Source organism: Propithecus coquereli, unplaced genomic scaffold (assembly GCF_000956105.1).
Source record: "Propithecus coquereli isolate 6110/MARCELLA unplaced genomic scaffold, Pcoq_1.0 Scaffold332, whole genome shotgun sequence".
NCBI lineage: Eukaryota > Metazoa > Chordata > Mammalia > Primates > Indriidae > Propithecus > Propithecus coquereli.
The window spans coordinates 1,336,801-1,354,617 of record NW_012148975.1 but is presented as its reverse complement, the minus strand read 5'-3'; the positions used below and the strand labels follow the sequence as shown (position 1 = coordinate 1,354,617).

Genomic DNA, 17,817 nt, shown 5'->3' with positions numbered 1-17,817 from the left:
GTTTGCCCCTGACCACCTGCGTGTGGTTTTTACCTTTATAAACCTCAAACTTGTAAGCCTCGGCGCGGCAGCTACCCAACCTGGTGACGCTGTGCGCCCCTGCGCTGCGCTTGTAATAAAACCTCTTGCTTTTTGCATCAAGTCTCGGTCTCCGCTCGCTTTTCAGGGTGGTCGTCTCTCCCCTGGGCCCACCGCGGAATTATCTGCGGTCTAACAATACTTAAATTCAAAATCCCAAATAACTAGACCCTATCAGTGATTGTGATTCTAATAATGGCCCACTATGAAGACTGTGCTTCTCCCATCAAGAGACTGGCTCTATCACTCCATCCCCTTGAGTCTGGGCAGGCAGTGTGGCTGGCTTTGATCCACAGGATGTGGGAGAAGAGACTTCATGTGAATTTTGAAGCCTAGACCTTAACTGGCCTTGTAGCTTCCATTCTCTTGTCACCTAAAACCATTACACTTGAAGATAACAATCTAGAGGGTTGAGTGTCACGTGCAAGATACCCAGCTGAACAACACAACAATGGCATAGACATGGCGGTGAGGCCATTTTGGACTCTCCAGCTGCAGCCAAGTTATCAGGTGACTGGAGCCCATGAGTGCTCACAGATCACATCAGCAGAACTGCCCAGATGGCCAAGTCACAGAATTGTGAGTGATAAGTCATTCTTTAGTTTTATTTAAAACCTCAAGTTTTGGAGTGGATTGATTTGCAACAATAGATAACTGCAATACTATATTATAGTTCAGATGTTTCAAATGATGCATATTTCTAGTGACTATAAAATGAACTGTCATTAAGATAGCTACATTAAAGTATTTCATTTCAATAAAATTTTGTTTGTAAGTTAAATATTGCAATACTGAAAATACTTCAGAAACATTAAAAGTATTAATGACAACTGATTAAAAATAAAATTATTGCATTCAACAGACTTTATTAAAAAATGATTAGAAGTTAATGATTTAAGGCCTTGTAAAGACAGGTGTATTAAAAGAAGTAGTATAATCATAAGGCAGTGATATCATAGCATAAACACGTTTTCAGAACCAAACATTCCTTCCCACACCCTTTATGTTTCTGCTTAAACTTGTAATTCCAAAAATCTAAAGACTATACCAAAGGGTCATGCAAAATGCATACTTTTTCTATATCTGTGAAGATCTTATATAAACAACTTCAAAGCAGAAGCAAATTCCACAAGAATGACGCCACATATTCTTCCATTAAAAATGAGCCTGTGCTCAGATAATAAAATACCATTTGTAGAAAAACAGATCTACTTTGAGTGCTTCGAGGCTTTCGCCATCGAATTCTCTTGGTCTCTGTCTTACCTGCCCTACCAAAATCGTTGAAAGGTAAATCACGACTGTTTTTTCCTAAAGGCATCAGCTTTGTCACCATAGCTATTTCTTTTTGCATATAAATATAACCTTTAGTAAATATGACCTATGATTTTTCCCAATCCAAATGTACTTTAGTATCAACTTTTCTGCCCCTTTTCTATACATATATAGTGGTGATTAAAGCTACAGTTCTCACATGAAAGCTATCATTGTTAAATTGTTGTAAATACCCAATGAGATATCTAAATATCTAAATATTCTGAGATGTCCTTACCTGTAGTGTTGGTGATGTCTTCTCCATGGTGCCCCAGCTTAGCACCCAGACCTGATCATGTGATTTGTCATAGTGTAATTTAACTGGGACAGGGTCCGTGCTCACCGCCTGAAATAAATAAGAGTTGAAAAAAAGTGTTTTCAGACTAGAATATTAGTTGAAAACTAGGCCAGAAATTATAGCAGATTCTTAGAATTTAGATGTCAGATCAAAAGTTTACTTTGCCACTTACAGTTTTCTAAACCCTTATTTGATCAATTTGGAAATAGCATACTTTATTCAAATACGGTTTTGTTCATTATTTGCACAATTTTATACAGACTTATGTTCACTTATTACCTATGCAAATGTTGAGTCAAGGGGATGCTATTTAGAATCTCAAGATATAAAAGATTAATATGTTCATTTTAATCAAGTGTTAAATGCAGGTGAGAGCTATGTTTATACCATTAAGTTTTTTCCATCTCAGTGCTGGTTATGAGATTTTACCATTTATAATGTTAAAATGTCAATAATCCCATATGTGGTATAACTCTAAAAGGGGCAGCCTTGCAAAAATAACAGGAAAATATCTAATCCCACAATTTCCCCAGTAACAATTAAAGATCAATGCTATGAGTTCTCTCACTTAAGAGGCACCCTGCAGAAGTTCTGTTTTGCACAACTTCAGAAAAGAGCCGGTTGGATGGAGAAGAAATGTAAATGTCTCTCTTTCAAAATTGTTTTTTGAAAATCTGCTTCTTTACAGTCTAAAGAGCTCCTGAGCAAACAGCAGGGTTCAAGTGCCAAGCGTCAACCGTATCAAAAGGACAGAGTCACATCTCCTGTGATAATCCCTTCTCCAAGGAAAGGCAGGAGAGCCAACTCTTGGACTTTCACATCCTCACAGTTTTTGTTATCTACCTGCCACCAAGAAGAAAGGAGCTGATGCAGCAGTTTCTCTACCTGCAATTTTTACAACCCCCTTTAAAAAGCCTCAATAGCTGGTTTTCCGGGTCAGCACATTCTTCCTTTTCCACCTCTGTGCTGGTCTTCCCTCTGCCCCAGGGAAAAGTAAATAAACCTCTTCTTTCTGTCCTAATCTTTGTCTGGAGAAATCTTTCTCAAAACCTTTGTGCACTAGCATCTCCACCCTAACTACGCTAATAACTGATTAGCTAATTTAGTTTCCTTAGTGAGAAATCCAAAACTACAGAAGAAAAAATAAGCATTTTTTTCCACCATGCTTGCTATGGTAAATGTGTTTTTGTACTAATATTTATAATATATAGCATTTACTTAAAGCCCAACTCCCAGAAAACAAATTGCTGCCAGCAAGTTATTTCACTCATCTTAATTTCAAGCTATTTATATTAGAAGCTAACACTATTTAACAGCAATTTCCTGTACTAGGTACTTAGATGTACTTTCTAATTTTATAACATAAAACAAATTATATTCAATAAAACAATCTTTATCCAATATCGAAAGCATTTCTTCCCAAAGCTCAGTTAAATATCCTTAGAGAATTTTCTAAGTCCTGATTCATAATGTAATGTTCTCGGTGTGGTTAATAAAAGGTAAACTAAAGTTGTGGTTGTGTTAGGTAGTTAGTGAGGGATTCCAGGTCTCCTAGGGATGAAAGTTTGTGCCTTGCCTTGGTGCAATTGCCCCACCTGGGAAGAAGGACAAGGGTGGGCCCCAGGTCCACATCTTGGTTCTGCCCCACCTTAATCCTGTCCAGAGTGACTGTCATACCTGGAGTAAGAGGGAATACCCTACGAATCTGCCAATCAGAACTTAGCATGTCAACTGCAAAAGAATGTAGAGGACTCTCTAGCCCACCGGCCAAGCAGTGTAGGTACCACAGAGTGTGGAAAGTGACCTAGAACAACCCACATGCATAGTTAGACTCAGGTTATACAATTCCCAACTGTCCAATCAAAGTGGTTCCATGGTGACATCTGAGCCACAGGGAGGTCCCAATCCAGACACCATAAAACGAGACCCAGACCATAAACAAGCCCTTCCTTTTGCTTTCCCTTTGCTGTGACAATGGGTCTAGTCATCATCTGTATCACGCGCTGTAAACCTGTATCTTGCCCTTGCTCTATAATCCTTTCTCTCCTCAATAAACCTCATTTTCACACTTGCCTTACTTTGGTGTGTCTGGTCATTCTTCAGCCATGAGCACACCAAGACCGGACATTTCAGACTAAAACCTGACAGTTGGACATATGGAAATTCATATTTTAAGTTAAATGTTGGCAATTTAGTTTTACTAATGCATCTCTTTTCTAAAACCATGTCCTTCATTTTGCCTATTTATGCTTCTACCTTAGAAATAAAAATAAAATAAAATAAAATAAAATTCTCAATATTATTGGATTACTGAAATAACCATTGGGTTTCTGAGGAGACCTATTTAAACATTTTTGTGTTAATGTCTTCACTTCTTCTTTCTGGTTAACACAGTCAGGGTGTTGTTTTGAGATCAGATGGGCAGCAGTGAAGGGAAGGTAGCCCACTTGGTGAGCACCAGCAATTTAAGACAATGACTAATGCCATTGCCCTTTGATAGATACTGTGTCCCAGCCTCTTTAGAGGCTAAGAGTGGTTACATGGCATATTCTAGTTTCTGCATTGTAAAGATTAATATGGTTCCTGCTTTCTGAGAATGATACTACATTTCATCAACAGAGATGATAACAGGAGGAGACTTCCACCATACTTTCCCTTTCTTCCTGTTGTGAATGCTGTCATGTGAGAATATTAAGCCTCGATTTTCCAAAACCATTTTGAGGCCTTGAAGCTATAAACTGAAAGAGAAAAAGCCCACACTTTGAAGATGCATGAGGAGAAAAGTCTCCTTTGGAGACTGACTCCTCAGTAATAACCTCGAGTTGCTGCACAAACCTAGAATAGCTATCTCTAGACTTGACATTATTTAGGTAACTAAATAGCTTTATTGCTTTAAGCAATAGTTAGTCTGGTATTGTGTTAATTGTATGCAAATGGATGTTTCATTTCAATTTGTTCCTGTGCTAATCAATAATTTCAAACGAAAGAGCCATCATTAATCACCACATTAATGACAAAGAAATAAGATTCCTTTGATTTTTTGTACTTTCCCCTTTATATGTTAAACTTGATCTACGCCTGAATACAGCAGTCAGCCTAATTTTGCTTGGAGTTTAAAATAAAATAATCTTTATGTCTTCAAAATGTTAAAGATAAAATAGCTCAATACAAACAACAAAAGCAACAGTAACAAAGCTCCATGGTTATTCAATCGTAAGAATATTTTATAAAGAGAGCAAAGATCTGTAAGTAACTTTAAGTATCAGGAAACAATCTGAATGAAAATTTCTAGTTTGTCCGTGCTCACTAGCTGCTTTTCTTTTCACCAGGCCTTTCATAAGTATTATCTTATATAGGCATACTACATTTCATAGGTTATATTAATACCCACATTTAATGCGATAAGGAAACCGAGGCTCAGTCTTGCCAGTGGTTCTCCAGCCAATGCTCGGCACAGCGGGGATGTGATAGTTTGTGTTCCTCCCCAGTGTGGGAACCTCTCTGTGCATGAAAGTCCCTCCCTCTTAGTTAACTGATAGTTTAATTCCCGAGAATGTCGCCTTCTTATTTACCTCTCACATATAAGAAACAATCTTTTGAGTCTTTTTCTCCTATTGGGGGATAAAAAAATCCCTGAGCAGCTCAGATATATGCAGTATCATCTCTAGAAGCAGCACAAGCCTAGTGGACAATCATCGACAGTCACTATATGTCATGTTTAATGAGCGTGTATTCTGAAGCAGGTTTCAAATTTTGATTCCTTCACTTAAATCAAAACAATTATAATAATAATATTTTAAGGAAGTTACTGAACTTTTCTGTGGCTCAGTTTCCTTTTACAATAAAATGAAAGATAAGGAAAGGAGGTAATGTTTTAATTGAGCCTTAAAGTATGAATATTTTTATGAATGGGAAGAAAGATTTTTTTGAAAAGTTAATTTATGTAAATACTTTCCAGGCAATATCAGAAGGCAGTTCATGATTAATTGCCTTCAAATAAATTAATATATATGTACCTGGAGGAGGAACATATCAATCAATTTTCAAAGTGACTTCAGACTGTTAAAAAAATGTCTGTTCAATGATCTCCAAAAGTTTTGAATATGTTTTTCAGCATTTCCATGATTTTTTACTAAATTCAGTTATTTTGGTATTTGATTATAAAAGTTCACCAGAACTGAAAAACACATGCAAATAAAAATGGAGAAAAGTAATGTGACATACTTTATTTGGAAAAAATTTAATTCTTAGGAAAAACCTATTTATAAGTTTTCAAGCATAATATAACACATTTTACAGAGGGAACATTTATATGATTTTCATCAACAAAATCATATAATAATGATAGAAACATTTCCAAATGACCATCTTTAGGATAATCTTTCCATATCCAATTTTTAGTCAAAAACTAGGTATGTTTCTACTAATATCATCAGCTTATGGAAGGGATAAATTAGGTATTGAATTTTACATGATATCTCCTAGTATACTCTTGAAATTTACTTTATAGGATAAGTAAATTTAGACTATTTGCTTTTTGTAAAAAAGAAAGGCAGTATTTTGGCACTTTTTAAAATATTTCTTTTCACAAGAAAACCTGTGGGCCTCTGTGTCATAAAATAGTATAAATATTTCTCTGAATTTGGGGGAAATCCCCTGACTTCTCTCTTCTCCCACACCCACATCCTCAGGAAATGCAATTGGATCTACCTTCCGAATGCTGAATGCTGATGTCTTTGCAACATTTCTGCTATCATCATGAACAGAGTCACTATCATCTCTACCTCACTGAATGATGTCTAACTCCTAACCTTATGCTCCTTAATCTAACTAGATTTATCAGTGTGATTTCTTTCCTTTTTTAAGCATTAAGCAAATCATGTCACTAACCAGCTCAAAACACTGCAGGATCTTCTCTTAGGGTAAAAGTGAAACGTCCTTAAAATTACTATCTGGACTTCCGTGATCTGACACTCTCCAGTCTTCTTCTCTGACCTCCTCACCTACTACTCTCTCCTTGATATCTCTAATACAGAAGCTCTTGGCCTCATTTGCTGTTCATCCAACATGTCAGTCACACTTCTGCTTTCTGGGGGGGCCTTTCCCAGGAAAGGTCTTACCCTATATATCCCAATGTCTGCTTCCTTGACATCTTTGCTCAGAACTCATCTTCTTAGCCAGGCCAGTTCAACCACTCTATTTAACAATGCAACCCACTTTGTGAATGTCCCTGCATCCTTAGTTTTCCCAAGCCTGCCTCGTCTTCCTCTACCATTTTACCTTTTCTAGGAACATTTACCAACATATCAAATAATTTATGTTTTAGTATATTTTATTTTATTGTCTGTCCCCATCCAATAGGTTCTGGGCTCCAAGATAGCTTCTTGTGTTTGCTTAGGTGAATGATATGACCCTGCGGATCCCAACCCCTGGGCCTCAGACAGGTACTAGTCCATGGCTTGTTAGGAACAGACCGCACAGCAGGAGGGGAGCTGTGGGCAAGTGAGTGAAGCTTCATCTGTATTTACAGTCACTTTCTCCCATCTCACCCAGATGGGACTGTCTAGTTGCAGGAAAACAAGCTCAGGGCTCCCACTGATTCTGCATTATGATGAGTTGTATAATTATTTCATTATATATTACAGTGCAATAATAATAATAGAAATAAAGTGCATAATAAATGCAATGTGCTTGAATCATCCTGAAACCATCACCCCCCACTCTAGTTTGTGGAAAAATTGTCTTCCGTGAAGGCGGCACCTGGTGTCTAAAAGGTTGGTGACTGCTGAATAACTTGTGCACTGAGACTAATACATAATAAATAGCAGTATTCAGTTTATAATTCTATTAATAAATTATAAATCTACTTAATTGTGCAAAATGAGTTGTAAAGTTGTTTAGTATGTCAACTAATTACTATTATTAAGATCATTATTTTACTTAACAAAAGCAATTATACCCCTGCAGCAGTCTTATTATACATCCAGCTTTTTTTCTCTGATTATTTTATAAATATAAATCTTAAAACATTGAATCCTCCTTACAACCTTTTTGTGGAAGTATGTACTATGGTTATCCCTTTTGTGCAGACCAAAGAAAACAAAAGCCCAAGTGTACCACCCATGTGGATCCCTCCCCATGATAAGATTCCCACTCTCCTCTCAAGATTCTCATGTCCACTATGTGATAGCTGACCATCTAACATACAGATGAATTCGGGCCTTCAATATTGGTCCATATATTAAATGTTTATAAAATGAAATGTGATTCTTTTTTAAAGATAGAAAAGAAATATAAATAGATGCCAGACGATTCTCTTCCCATAGCTAGTCACCTTTTATCTTCCTTGGGTTGCACATGCTCCACCTTGGAGACTATTAGTGTACATATATTTGGTTTCTGCAATCACCATCCATTTAATTCAGGAAAAATGATGTAAGTTAAATATAATATTCAGGAATACATGATTAAGAAAAAGCATTGTTTATGTGCTTTTCTTTCACCTCAAAATTAATGGACATAGAATGTTCATTTATTGCTTAGTATAATTTGCATTTGACCACTAATATTATTTTGCTAGAAAAATTGTTTTCAAACTCTACCTTGAGAAGTCTATGGAAATGAGACTTTTACTTGTAGCTGGTGATTCGAACCCCATCATAACAGAAAAAAAGTGATCAGTTTTGATCTAGTGAATGATTCTGGAAGATTTTATTTAAATAAATGGTCGCATTACTATAGGTTGGAAAGTTTTCTCCTAGAAAATAAATATTACTAGATGTTGTGCACATAGTAGCTTTTGCTTAGCCTGGTGATATTCAGACTATTGAACCCCAATCCTTCTTCTGAAGTTTTATTGAATTATTAAACATTTTCAGAAATAGATTTCAAATAATAATATTTTGTCACTTTACTAAATTAATAATAATGATGTATATATTCAGACTCTAAAATCCACATTTCTTAATTTCTTATGTAAATACTGTTTTCAGAGTGTTACATTATCATGATGAATGAACTTTTATCCCAACCCTTTGTAAAAATATGTTAAAATATATGGTATAATAATAAAAATTCGAGTTTTTATTTTTTGTAGCTTTAAAAAGATACTGATAAAATCATTTTCCTTTAATTTTTAAAATATTAAGAATACGTTTTACTTATACTATGAGATTTTGATTCCTTTTGTTGATCTCTAAACCTTAACTCCCTCATAATCCCAACATACAGAATGTTAACAAATTCATAATATTTCTTGGGGGGAGCGCAACAAATACTAAAATTTAAAAGCTGTGATACCCTGGTCATGGACTAGTTGTATCAACTTCTAAAGATGAAATACTGATAACAGCAACAAAGATACGCTGAATTCAGGTTTAGTCTTGACATGAAGGAACAGTGAAGCGCAGCTTGTTTATCAGTCTGACAAGGAAAGTACCAGCTGGCTAATTAAGTGAACTTAATTTAAACTAATGATGTGGTTCTCAAGATAATGTGCTAATGGCCTGAGGAGACTGCTGGTGATACTTAAGAATACTCCCAAGGTGTTACAATAAGCCCCTCTGCATCCAAGCAGAACCTGATCTCACTCCATAGAAGACAAAATGAGGTCAGTTGTTTACCAGTTAATCTTTAAGGCTACCAAATATCACCTGTGCGCCATTCTTCCAAAAACGTTAATGGTAAGAAAAGCAATAACTGAAACTATTTGACATTTAAACCAACACCTAGTTTATAGATTCTATTAAAAAAAAGTGACCTTTACTTTTTAGCAGCAAATAAAAATGATATAGATGTATCCACTGAAAACAAGTACACCAGTGATTCCCTAATGCTAATAATTTATCACAGAGTCTGTAAAATCTTATATTGTCAAGAAAATATTTGTTATTTTAAAGATAAAATGTAACATGCAGTTTAAATTTTAAAAAATATTTAGTCCCAAAATGTACATTTAATACCAGTCTAGACAAACATGCAAAAGTCAGAAACATGATTTTATAGATGAGATCAGTATAAAACACTAGGGACCTACTTTAATTAGATTGAATAAGAAAGCTTGGAAGATTAAGTTCAAATAAGGGTAGCATTATTTTCTTTTATATTATTATTTTCTTCAAGAATAAGACATTTTGCTTTTGGACTTCACTGTTCCATTTCTATACTCCTGCTACACATAATTCTATAGTATATTCTATAATATTTGGAAGATAATTAACTAAATTTTGATTAAAAGTATCACTCTTAATTGCCTCTGTATAATATGCTCGAGTTGTATAAAAAATAAGTAAACAGAAGTATAGCATACCGAATGGAAGTAAAACATCATTTTACAAAAAGGGCTAACTTCTAACCTGGGCTCCTTTAACAAAAGTGGCCAAATTAAGAAAGGATGTTTTACACTTTACAAAATTAACTTTGTACTTTGCAGTTCACTGTAACTTTAAAAACGTGCAACGTCTTTGGATATAAATAAAACCTTAAGTCACAAGTAAAGGGTTTTTTTTTAATTTAGTTTTTTAGTAGGTAGAAATATTCTTTAAGTAGTTTTCAAACTTGCATTACTAGGATTATTAATTTATAAAACAGGGAGTCCAATATCTATGTCTGTAAAATCTGTCATTTCACATGTTTTTGAATTAGGGAAAGCTTTGAGAGAATTTAAAATTCTAACAGATGAAATATTTCCAAGTATAAAAATAGAGTCATTAGCATATTAATAATTCACCTTTAAGCATGTTCTTTTGAGGACCAAAATTCACACACTACTAAGGTAATGTTAAGGTAAATATAAGGATGTGCTTTTTCACCCAGCAGGTAGTGAAGTTATGAAGTGCACAGGCTGAAGTTATATATGGTTGCAAAAAAGAGCTTAGATAAATTCAAAACTATCAAAATTCAAATTTTTTCAGAGAAATTTGTGCATTTTAGTGGCATATATCTAAAATTTGAGGTTGATATTTACAGTCAACGACAAGTTTCAAAAAGTGATTTTCTTGTAAGAAAGAATACCACACTGAATGTACCCTGTATGGAAATGTTTATTTCATAACTAAGGTGATCTCTAAATTTTTATAGATGGATGTGTCACAGAATAGCTCAAATTACTGTAGCTTGATTTCACTCTCCTTCTTTCCAGCAATGTATTAAACAGTCCTCACAATTCCAAACCTTTTTTTTAAATTTATAAAAGAGTGATAATCACCTCCATTGCACACCTCTCCATAGCCGAGTGAGCAACTCCCACTACACAGCACTGTATCTACGTTTTTGCTCTAAGGATTAAGTTCCCTTGTTTTTCCTACAAAAGGAACATGTTTGATATGTTGTTTTTGATTCCTACTGTTCTCCAAATGGAAGGCAGCTATAGAAAATGAGGCAATAGGGCTGATAAATAGTGGTACGAGGCAGAATGTATCAAGAGAAGGTGAAGATTTGTCTTTGAGTAGAATGTCTGAGAATAAACAGTGACTATGAGAAAAAAAATCTGAATTATTGTGTCAGGCCTAAACTGGGTTTTTAGATTGCTGTCAACAAGCCATCTCTGAGGATATTTGGGAGATACTCTTCTTCCTAGAGCAGGTAGAAAGAATGAAACAGGAAGTCAACCACCTAGTCAATGAAGATACATATTTTTAGATTACTAAATCTCATCAAACTGCTCGCTAACATGTTGCTTTTAGCGTTTGGTAGAACTTTTATCTCTAAAACCCTTGGGGAGAGAAATTTTTTGTTTAATAATCCTATATCAGTTCATTTAATCGGTCAAAAAGTATTCTTTGTTTCTTCTTAGGTTTCACGTTATTAACTTATATTTTTTCTTTAATTTGATCTTTCCCACTCTTTTCAAAATTTGCTAGAATGATCTTTAACATTTTCTTAGTAGCTTTTATTCACTACAAGAATGTGCTTGTATCTTCTTTTATTTAATGTTAGTAGTGATAATTGTGATTTTTCTCCTTGTTCTTTGCCAAAACTCCCAAAGATTCATCTACTTAATTAGTCTTCTTTCATTTTTTATTGTGGTAAAATTTACCTAACACGAAATGTACCACATTTACTAATTTTTGCTCTGTTGCCCAGGCTAGAGTGCAGTGGTATCATCATAGCTTACTGCAACTTCAAACTTCTGGCCTCAAGGGATCTGCCTGCCTCAGCCTCCCAAATAGCCTAGACTACAGGCATGCACCACTACATCATGCTAATTTTTCTATTTTTTATAGAGTTAGGGTCTTGCTATTTTGCTCAGGTTGATCTCAAACTCCCGGGCTCAACAGATCCTCCTGCCTGGGCCTTCCAAAGTGCTAGAATTACAAGTGTGAGCCACTGTGCCCTGCAGATCTTAACCACTTTTAAGTGTACTTAAACATATTCTTAATGCTGTGCAGCCATCATTACTACTCCACAACTCATTTTACCTCACAAAACTCAAACTCTATATCCATTAGACTATAATTCCCTATTTTCCCTTTCTCCTTAGCTCCTGGAAACCACCATTTTATTGTCAGTCTCTATGATTTTGATTCCTCTAAGTAGCTTACATAAGTGGAATCATACAGTGTTTTTCTTATACTTATGTCACTTAGCATAATGCCCTAAAGTTTCATCTATGTTGTGGCATATGTCAAAATTTCCTTCATATTCCATTGCATGTATATATCACATTTTACCGATTCATCTGTTGGCAGACACTTAGGTTGCTTCCATATTTTAGCTGTTGTGAATAATGCTGCTATGAACATGGATGTACCAATATCTAAGATCCAACTCTCAATTCTTTTGGGTATATACCTAAAGCTGTAATTGCTGGATTATCTGACAATTCTATTTTTAATTTTTTAAGAAACCACCATATTGTTTTTCACAGAAGCTCTCTCATTTTATATTTCTGCCAACAATGCACACGGTTTTATTTTCTCCATATCTTTACCAGTATTTGTTATTTCTGTTTGTTTTACAATAGCCATCTTTATGGGTATAAGATGGTATCTCATTGCAGTTTAAATGTATTTCCCTAATGATTAGTGATACAGAACATCTTTTTATGTGCTCATTGACCATATGTATAGATTCTTTGGAGAAATATCTATTGAAGTCCTTTGCCAATTTCAATCCAGTTGTTTATTTTTTTGTGGTTCAGTTTAGGCATTCTCTATATAGTCTGGATATTAATCTGTAACAAACCGAAATATTTATGCACCTAACACAGGGGCACCCAGATTCATAAAGCAAACCCCACTAGATCTAAACAAAGTGATAAACAGCAAAATCATAATTACCGGAGACTTCAACTTCCCACTGACAGAACTGGACAGAATCTTCAAGCAGAAAATAAATAAACATTGGACTTAAATGGGACCCTAGAGCAAATGGGTCTAACAGACATTTACAGAACATTCTACCCAAACACTACTGAATATATATTCTTCTAAGCAGTACATGGAACATTCTCTAAGATTGATCATACCTTAGCCACACAACATGTCTCAAAAAATTCATAAAAATGGAAATAATACCATGTATTTTCTCAGACCACAGTGAAATACAATTAGAAATCAACTCCAACAAAAACACTCAATTCTACACAAAGTCACAGAAATTATACAACCTACTGCTGAACGATGATGGGGTCATGGAGGAAATTAAGGGGAAAATCAAAAATATTCCTTGAATTAAATGGCAAAGGGGACACAAGTTATCAAAATATGTGGGATTTAGCAAAAGCAGTTCTAAGGGGAAAATTCATTACCTTAAATGCTTACATCAAAAAGACAGAAAGATCACAAATCAACAATGTAGTGAATCATCTGAAGGATCTATAAAAGGAAGAGCAAACCAATCCCAAACCAAGCAGAAGAAAAGAAATAACCAAGGTCACAGCAGAACAAATTGAAAACAAAAAAATAATACAGAAGATTAATGAAACAGATTTGTTCTTTGAAAAGATAAACAAAATTGATAGAACTTTCACTACCCTAACCAGAAATAGAAAAGAAATGACCCAAATAAGCTCAATCAGAAATGACAAAGGAGATATTACAACTGATATCACAGAAATACAAACTATCATCTGTGAATACTATAAAAATCCCCATGTACATAAACTCGAAAATGTTTAGGAAATGAACAAATTCTTAGAAACACACAACCTCCAAGGCTCAATCAGGAAAAAATAGAACTCCTGAAAAGACCAATTACAAGCAACAAAATTGAAACAGCAATAAAAAATCTCCCAACAACAACAAAAAATGCCTTGATCAGATGATTTCACAGCCAAATTTTATGAAACCTACAAAGGAGATTTGGTATCCATACTGCAAAAATTATTTCAAAACCTCAAGAGGGAAGGAATCCTCCCCAACTCATTTTACAAAGCCAGTATCACCTTGATACAAAAGCCAGGAAAAGACACAACAGAAAAAGAAAACTATACCAATATTCCTTATGAATATACATACAAAATCCACAATAATATTCTAGCAAACCAAATTCAGCAGCACATCAAAAAAAATAATCCACTATAACCGAGAAGGATTCATCCCAGGGATGCAAGGATGATTCAACATACATAAATCTGCAAATGTGATTCACCACATAAACAAAACAAAGATCATGTGATCATTTCAATAGATGCAGAAAAAGCATTCAGCAAAATTCAGCAACCTTTTATGATAAAAACTCTTAACAAAATAGACATAGATGGTACATACCCCCAAATTATGAAAGCCATATATGACAAACCCACAGACAACATCATACTGAATGGGAAAAAGTTGAAAGCATTCCTACTCAGAACTGGAACAAGACAAGGATGCCCACTGTCACCACTTCTATTCAACATAGTGCTGGAAATCCTAGCCAGAGCAATCATGCAAGAGAAGGAAAATGAGAGTATCTAAATGGGGACAGAGGGGGACAAACTATCACTCTTTGCTGAAGATACGATCTTTTAAACATTTTTTTACTCTATTTAATTTTTTTAATTTATTTTTTTAAATTTCAGAATGTTAAAGTTTTGGTTATATAAATAGCTTTTGTATCATTTCAATCAAAGTTATGAGTGTGCCCATCCCCCAGATAGTGGGCATTTTACCCATTAGGTGTGAATTTACACAATCCCTCCCCCACTGCCTGCTTGATTTCAGATGAATGTTATTTCCATTTGTGCACATAAGCATTAATCGAATAGTTCCAATTTAATGGTGACTACATGTGGTGTTTGTTTTTCCATTCTTGTGATACTTCACTTCTTTCTTTGTCTTTGGTTTTTGCAAGTTTGATTATAATGTGTCTTGATGTTTTTAACTTTGCGTTCACTCTATTTGGACTTTTTTGATATTCGTGGATGTTTATATTCATGTCTTTCATAAAATTTGGAAAGTTTTCAGCATTATTTCTTCAAATATTCTCTCTGTCCTTTTTTCTTTCTCTCTCCTTTTGTGACTGCCATAATTATATATTGTACCACTTGATTGTCTCCCACAGGTTCATTAGGCTTGGTTCACTCTTCTTCGATCATTTTTCTTTCTGTTTCTCAGACTCAAAATTTTCGTTGTTCTATCTTCAAGTTTACCGATATTTTCCTCTGCCTGCTTTTGAATCCCTCTAGTAAATTTTTCATTTCAATTTTTGTAATTTTCAGCCCCTGAATTTCTTTATAAAAGAAAGAACTTTTTAAAGTTTTTTTATTATTTATTAATATTTCCATTTTGTTCATACATTGTTTTCTTGACTTCCTTCACATATTTAATTCTTTAAGCATCTTTAAGAGAGTTTTCTTAATGTCTTTGTCTAGTAGATCTGCCTCACATTTTTTCAGGAACAGTTTCTATTGATTCATTTTGTTTTCCTTTATATGTACCATACTTTCCTGTTTCTTTGAATGCCTTACAACTTTTTGTTGAAGACTGAATATTCAAATCTAATAACATGCTAACCCTGGAAATCAGATTCTTTCTCTTCCCTGGATTTGTTGTTTTGTAATTGTTCTTTTTGTTTATTGTTTTTTTTTTTTAATTTTTGTGGGCTGTCTCTGTACCAAGAGTCATTCCGAGATGTAAACTTAAGGTCTTCTCAGGTCTTTTCTCAGCCTTTCCCTGGACATACGTGGCAACATTCTAGTTTCCTCCATGCATGCAGTTGTCCTTGAATGACCTTTGTATAGTTTTTAATCCCTAGTTCCCAGAAGGAGAATGAGAGAAAAATGAAAGCAGAGTAGAAAAGGACACCAGATCTTTAAAACCCCAGGAAGTCCCTTCAGCCAGAGGAGGCGCTTGCAACTATGGGAGAGGTGCAACAACCATATCCACCCACCTCTTTGTTTTTACCTCTGTAATCAGAAGCATCAATCAGCAGTCAAAGCACAGATCCCCAAAATTTCAAAGACAGGGTCATTTTTCCTCACCCTGGCTCCTGCATGCTCTGCAGGCTGCTCCTGAATCTTTTAAAAAGTTCAATCTTAAACACAGAGCAAATTATTTTAATTGTTGACAGTTAATATTTTAATTGATCACATGTTTACCAACTTCTTTATGCACTATCAGATTGAATTTACTGCTCAGTTAATTTCCCTCATTCCTGAAGGAAACAATTCCAGTTTCAGTTCTGTTTCAATTTACATTGGTGGTAAAGTCTATGTTCTTGTGTGTCTGACACAATACAACGAATTTTGCTCTTGTTTTAAAATTATTTTTTCACTGGCCACACAATATTAGAATATCTTTTACTTCTACTTAGTCCTTTAATAATATTTCATTTTCTTGTAGTGTTCATTATCTCTATCGAGAAACTCCCTGTAGTTCCTAGCTCATAACTAACATAGCCATTGTTATAATGTTGGGGCACTGTAGGCCTCAGAAACAGGTCTCAGGAAATAGAATCTCTCTCTTACCTTCTCCTGCCCTCCTTTCATCCACCCAAGGCGGGACTCTAATCTTACTGTTGGTTCTTAAGACAGAGAGAGCCCTGCCCCATACTCTGCAGTAAAGAATGCTATACAGAGAGGCCAGAAATATCAGAATAGACAGGCCTTGCTGGGATTCCCCATTCAATCTATTAGTATGAGATCATACCCTTTTTTTCCAATCATATTTGTACAGGGTTGTCAATTATGCCTGTGTAATGAAGTCTTTATTAAAAAAAAAAAAAAAAAGGACTGGGTTCAGAGAATTTTCAGATAACAGAACATGCGGAGTTCCTGGAGGGTGGCACATGCAGGGACAGCATGAAGCTTCGTATCCCTTCCATCATACCTTGCTCTGTGAATTTCTTAATCTATATCTTTTGTATTATCCTTTATAATAAAATGATAAACATAATTGTTTCCCTGAGTTCTGTGAGCTACTCTAGCAAATTAACTGAACCCAAAGAGAAGGTCATGGGAACACCAACTTGAAGCTGATCAGTCAGAATTTCTGGAGGCCCAGACTTGCAACTGATGTCAGAAGTGGGGGCAGGCTTGTGGGACTGATTCTTCAGCCTATGGGATCTCACTGACAATATCTCCAGGCATATAGTTTTGGAATTGTGTTCATTGCAGAAGTGGCTTGTTTGCTTGGTGGGGAGAAATCCCCACATATTTTGGGTTAACAGAAGTCTGTGTTGATTGTTGTGGTGGTGTGAAAGCAGAGGAAAAACTATTTGAGTTCTTCTAAAACATATTCCAATTTAACAGATTATATGTATCTCACAAAGCTATATAAGTTTATTTCCTCTGAGCTGAAAAGCAATACATAAAAATAATCAAAGATCCAGACTCTGTAGACAGACTGACCAGATGCAGGTCTTGTACCTCTCCTTGGTTGTTGTGCAACTTAGTTCAAGTAAAGACAAAGAGCAGAAATAGCTAATGGCTCAGTCTTGAAATACAAACTAAGAGGATTGTGAAAACATGACCAGGCCAATTTTTATTAGAGATTGCTGTACTTATCATTAACCCACATGTGTATTACTTATTTTACTACTAACTAGTAAATTCTACTAAAGTACTATTATCTAGTGAAGCCTACTATTGTCTTGGCTTTTGCTAATGACAAAACAAGAAATAATTAATTCTGATTCTGTCATGATAACTAGGAATGTCTTAACTGGCCTCTGAGCTTTCCTTGCTCTAAACAGAATAAGCAACTACG

General features: G+C 35.0%; 1 protein-coding gene across 3 annotated transcripts in view; it reads right to left on the bottom strand.

The window, feature by feature from the left end:
* Positions 1-17,817, bottom strand: part of FSTL5 (follistatin-like 5) — a 920,996-nt gene that overhangs the window by 67,567 nt on the left and 835,612 nt on the right. For all 3 annotated transcript variants that reach the window (XM_012650551.1, XM_012650552.1, XM_012650553.1), the window contains one exon: positions 1,628-1,735. In XM_012650551.1, coding sequence (XP_012506005.1) covers positions 1,628-1,735 — 108 coding nt within the window. The remainder of the gene's footprint in view (positions 1-1,627; positions 1,736-17,817) is intronic.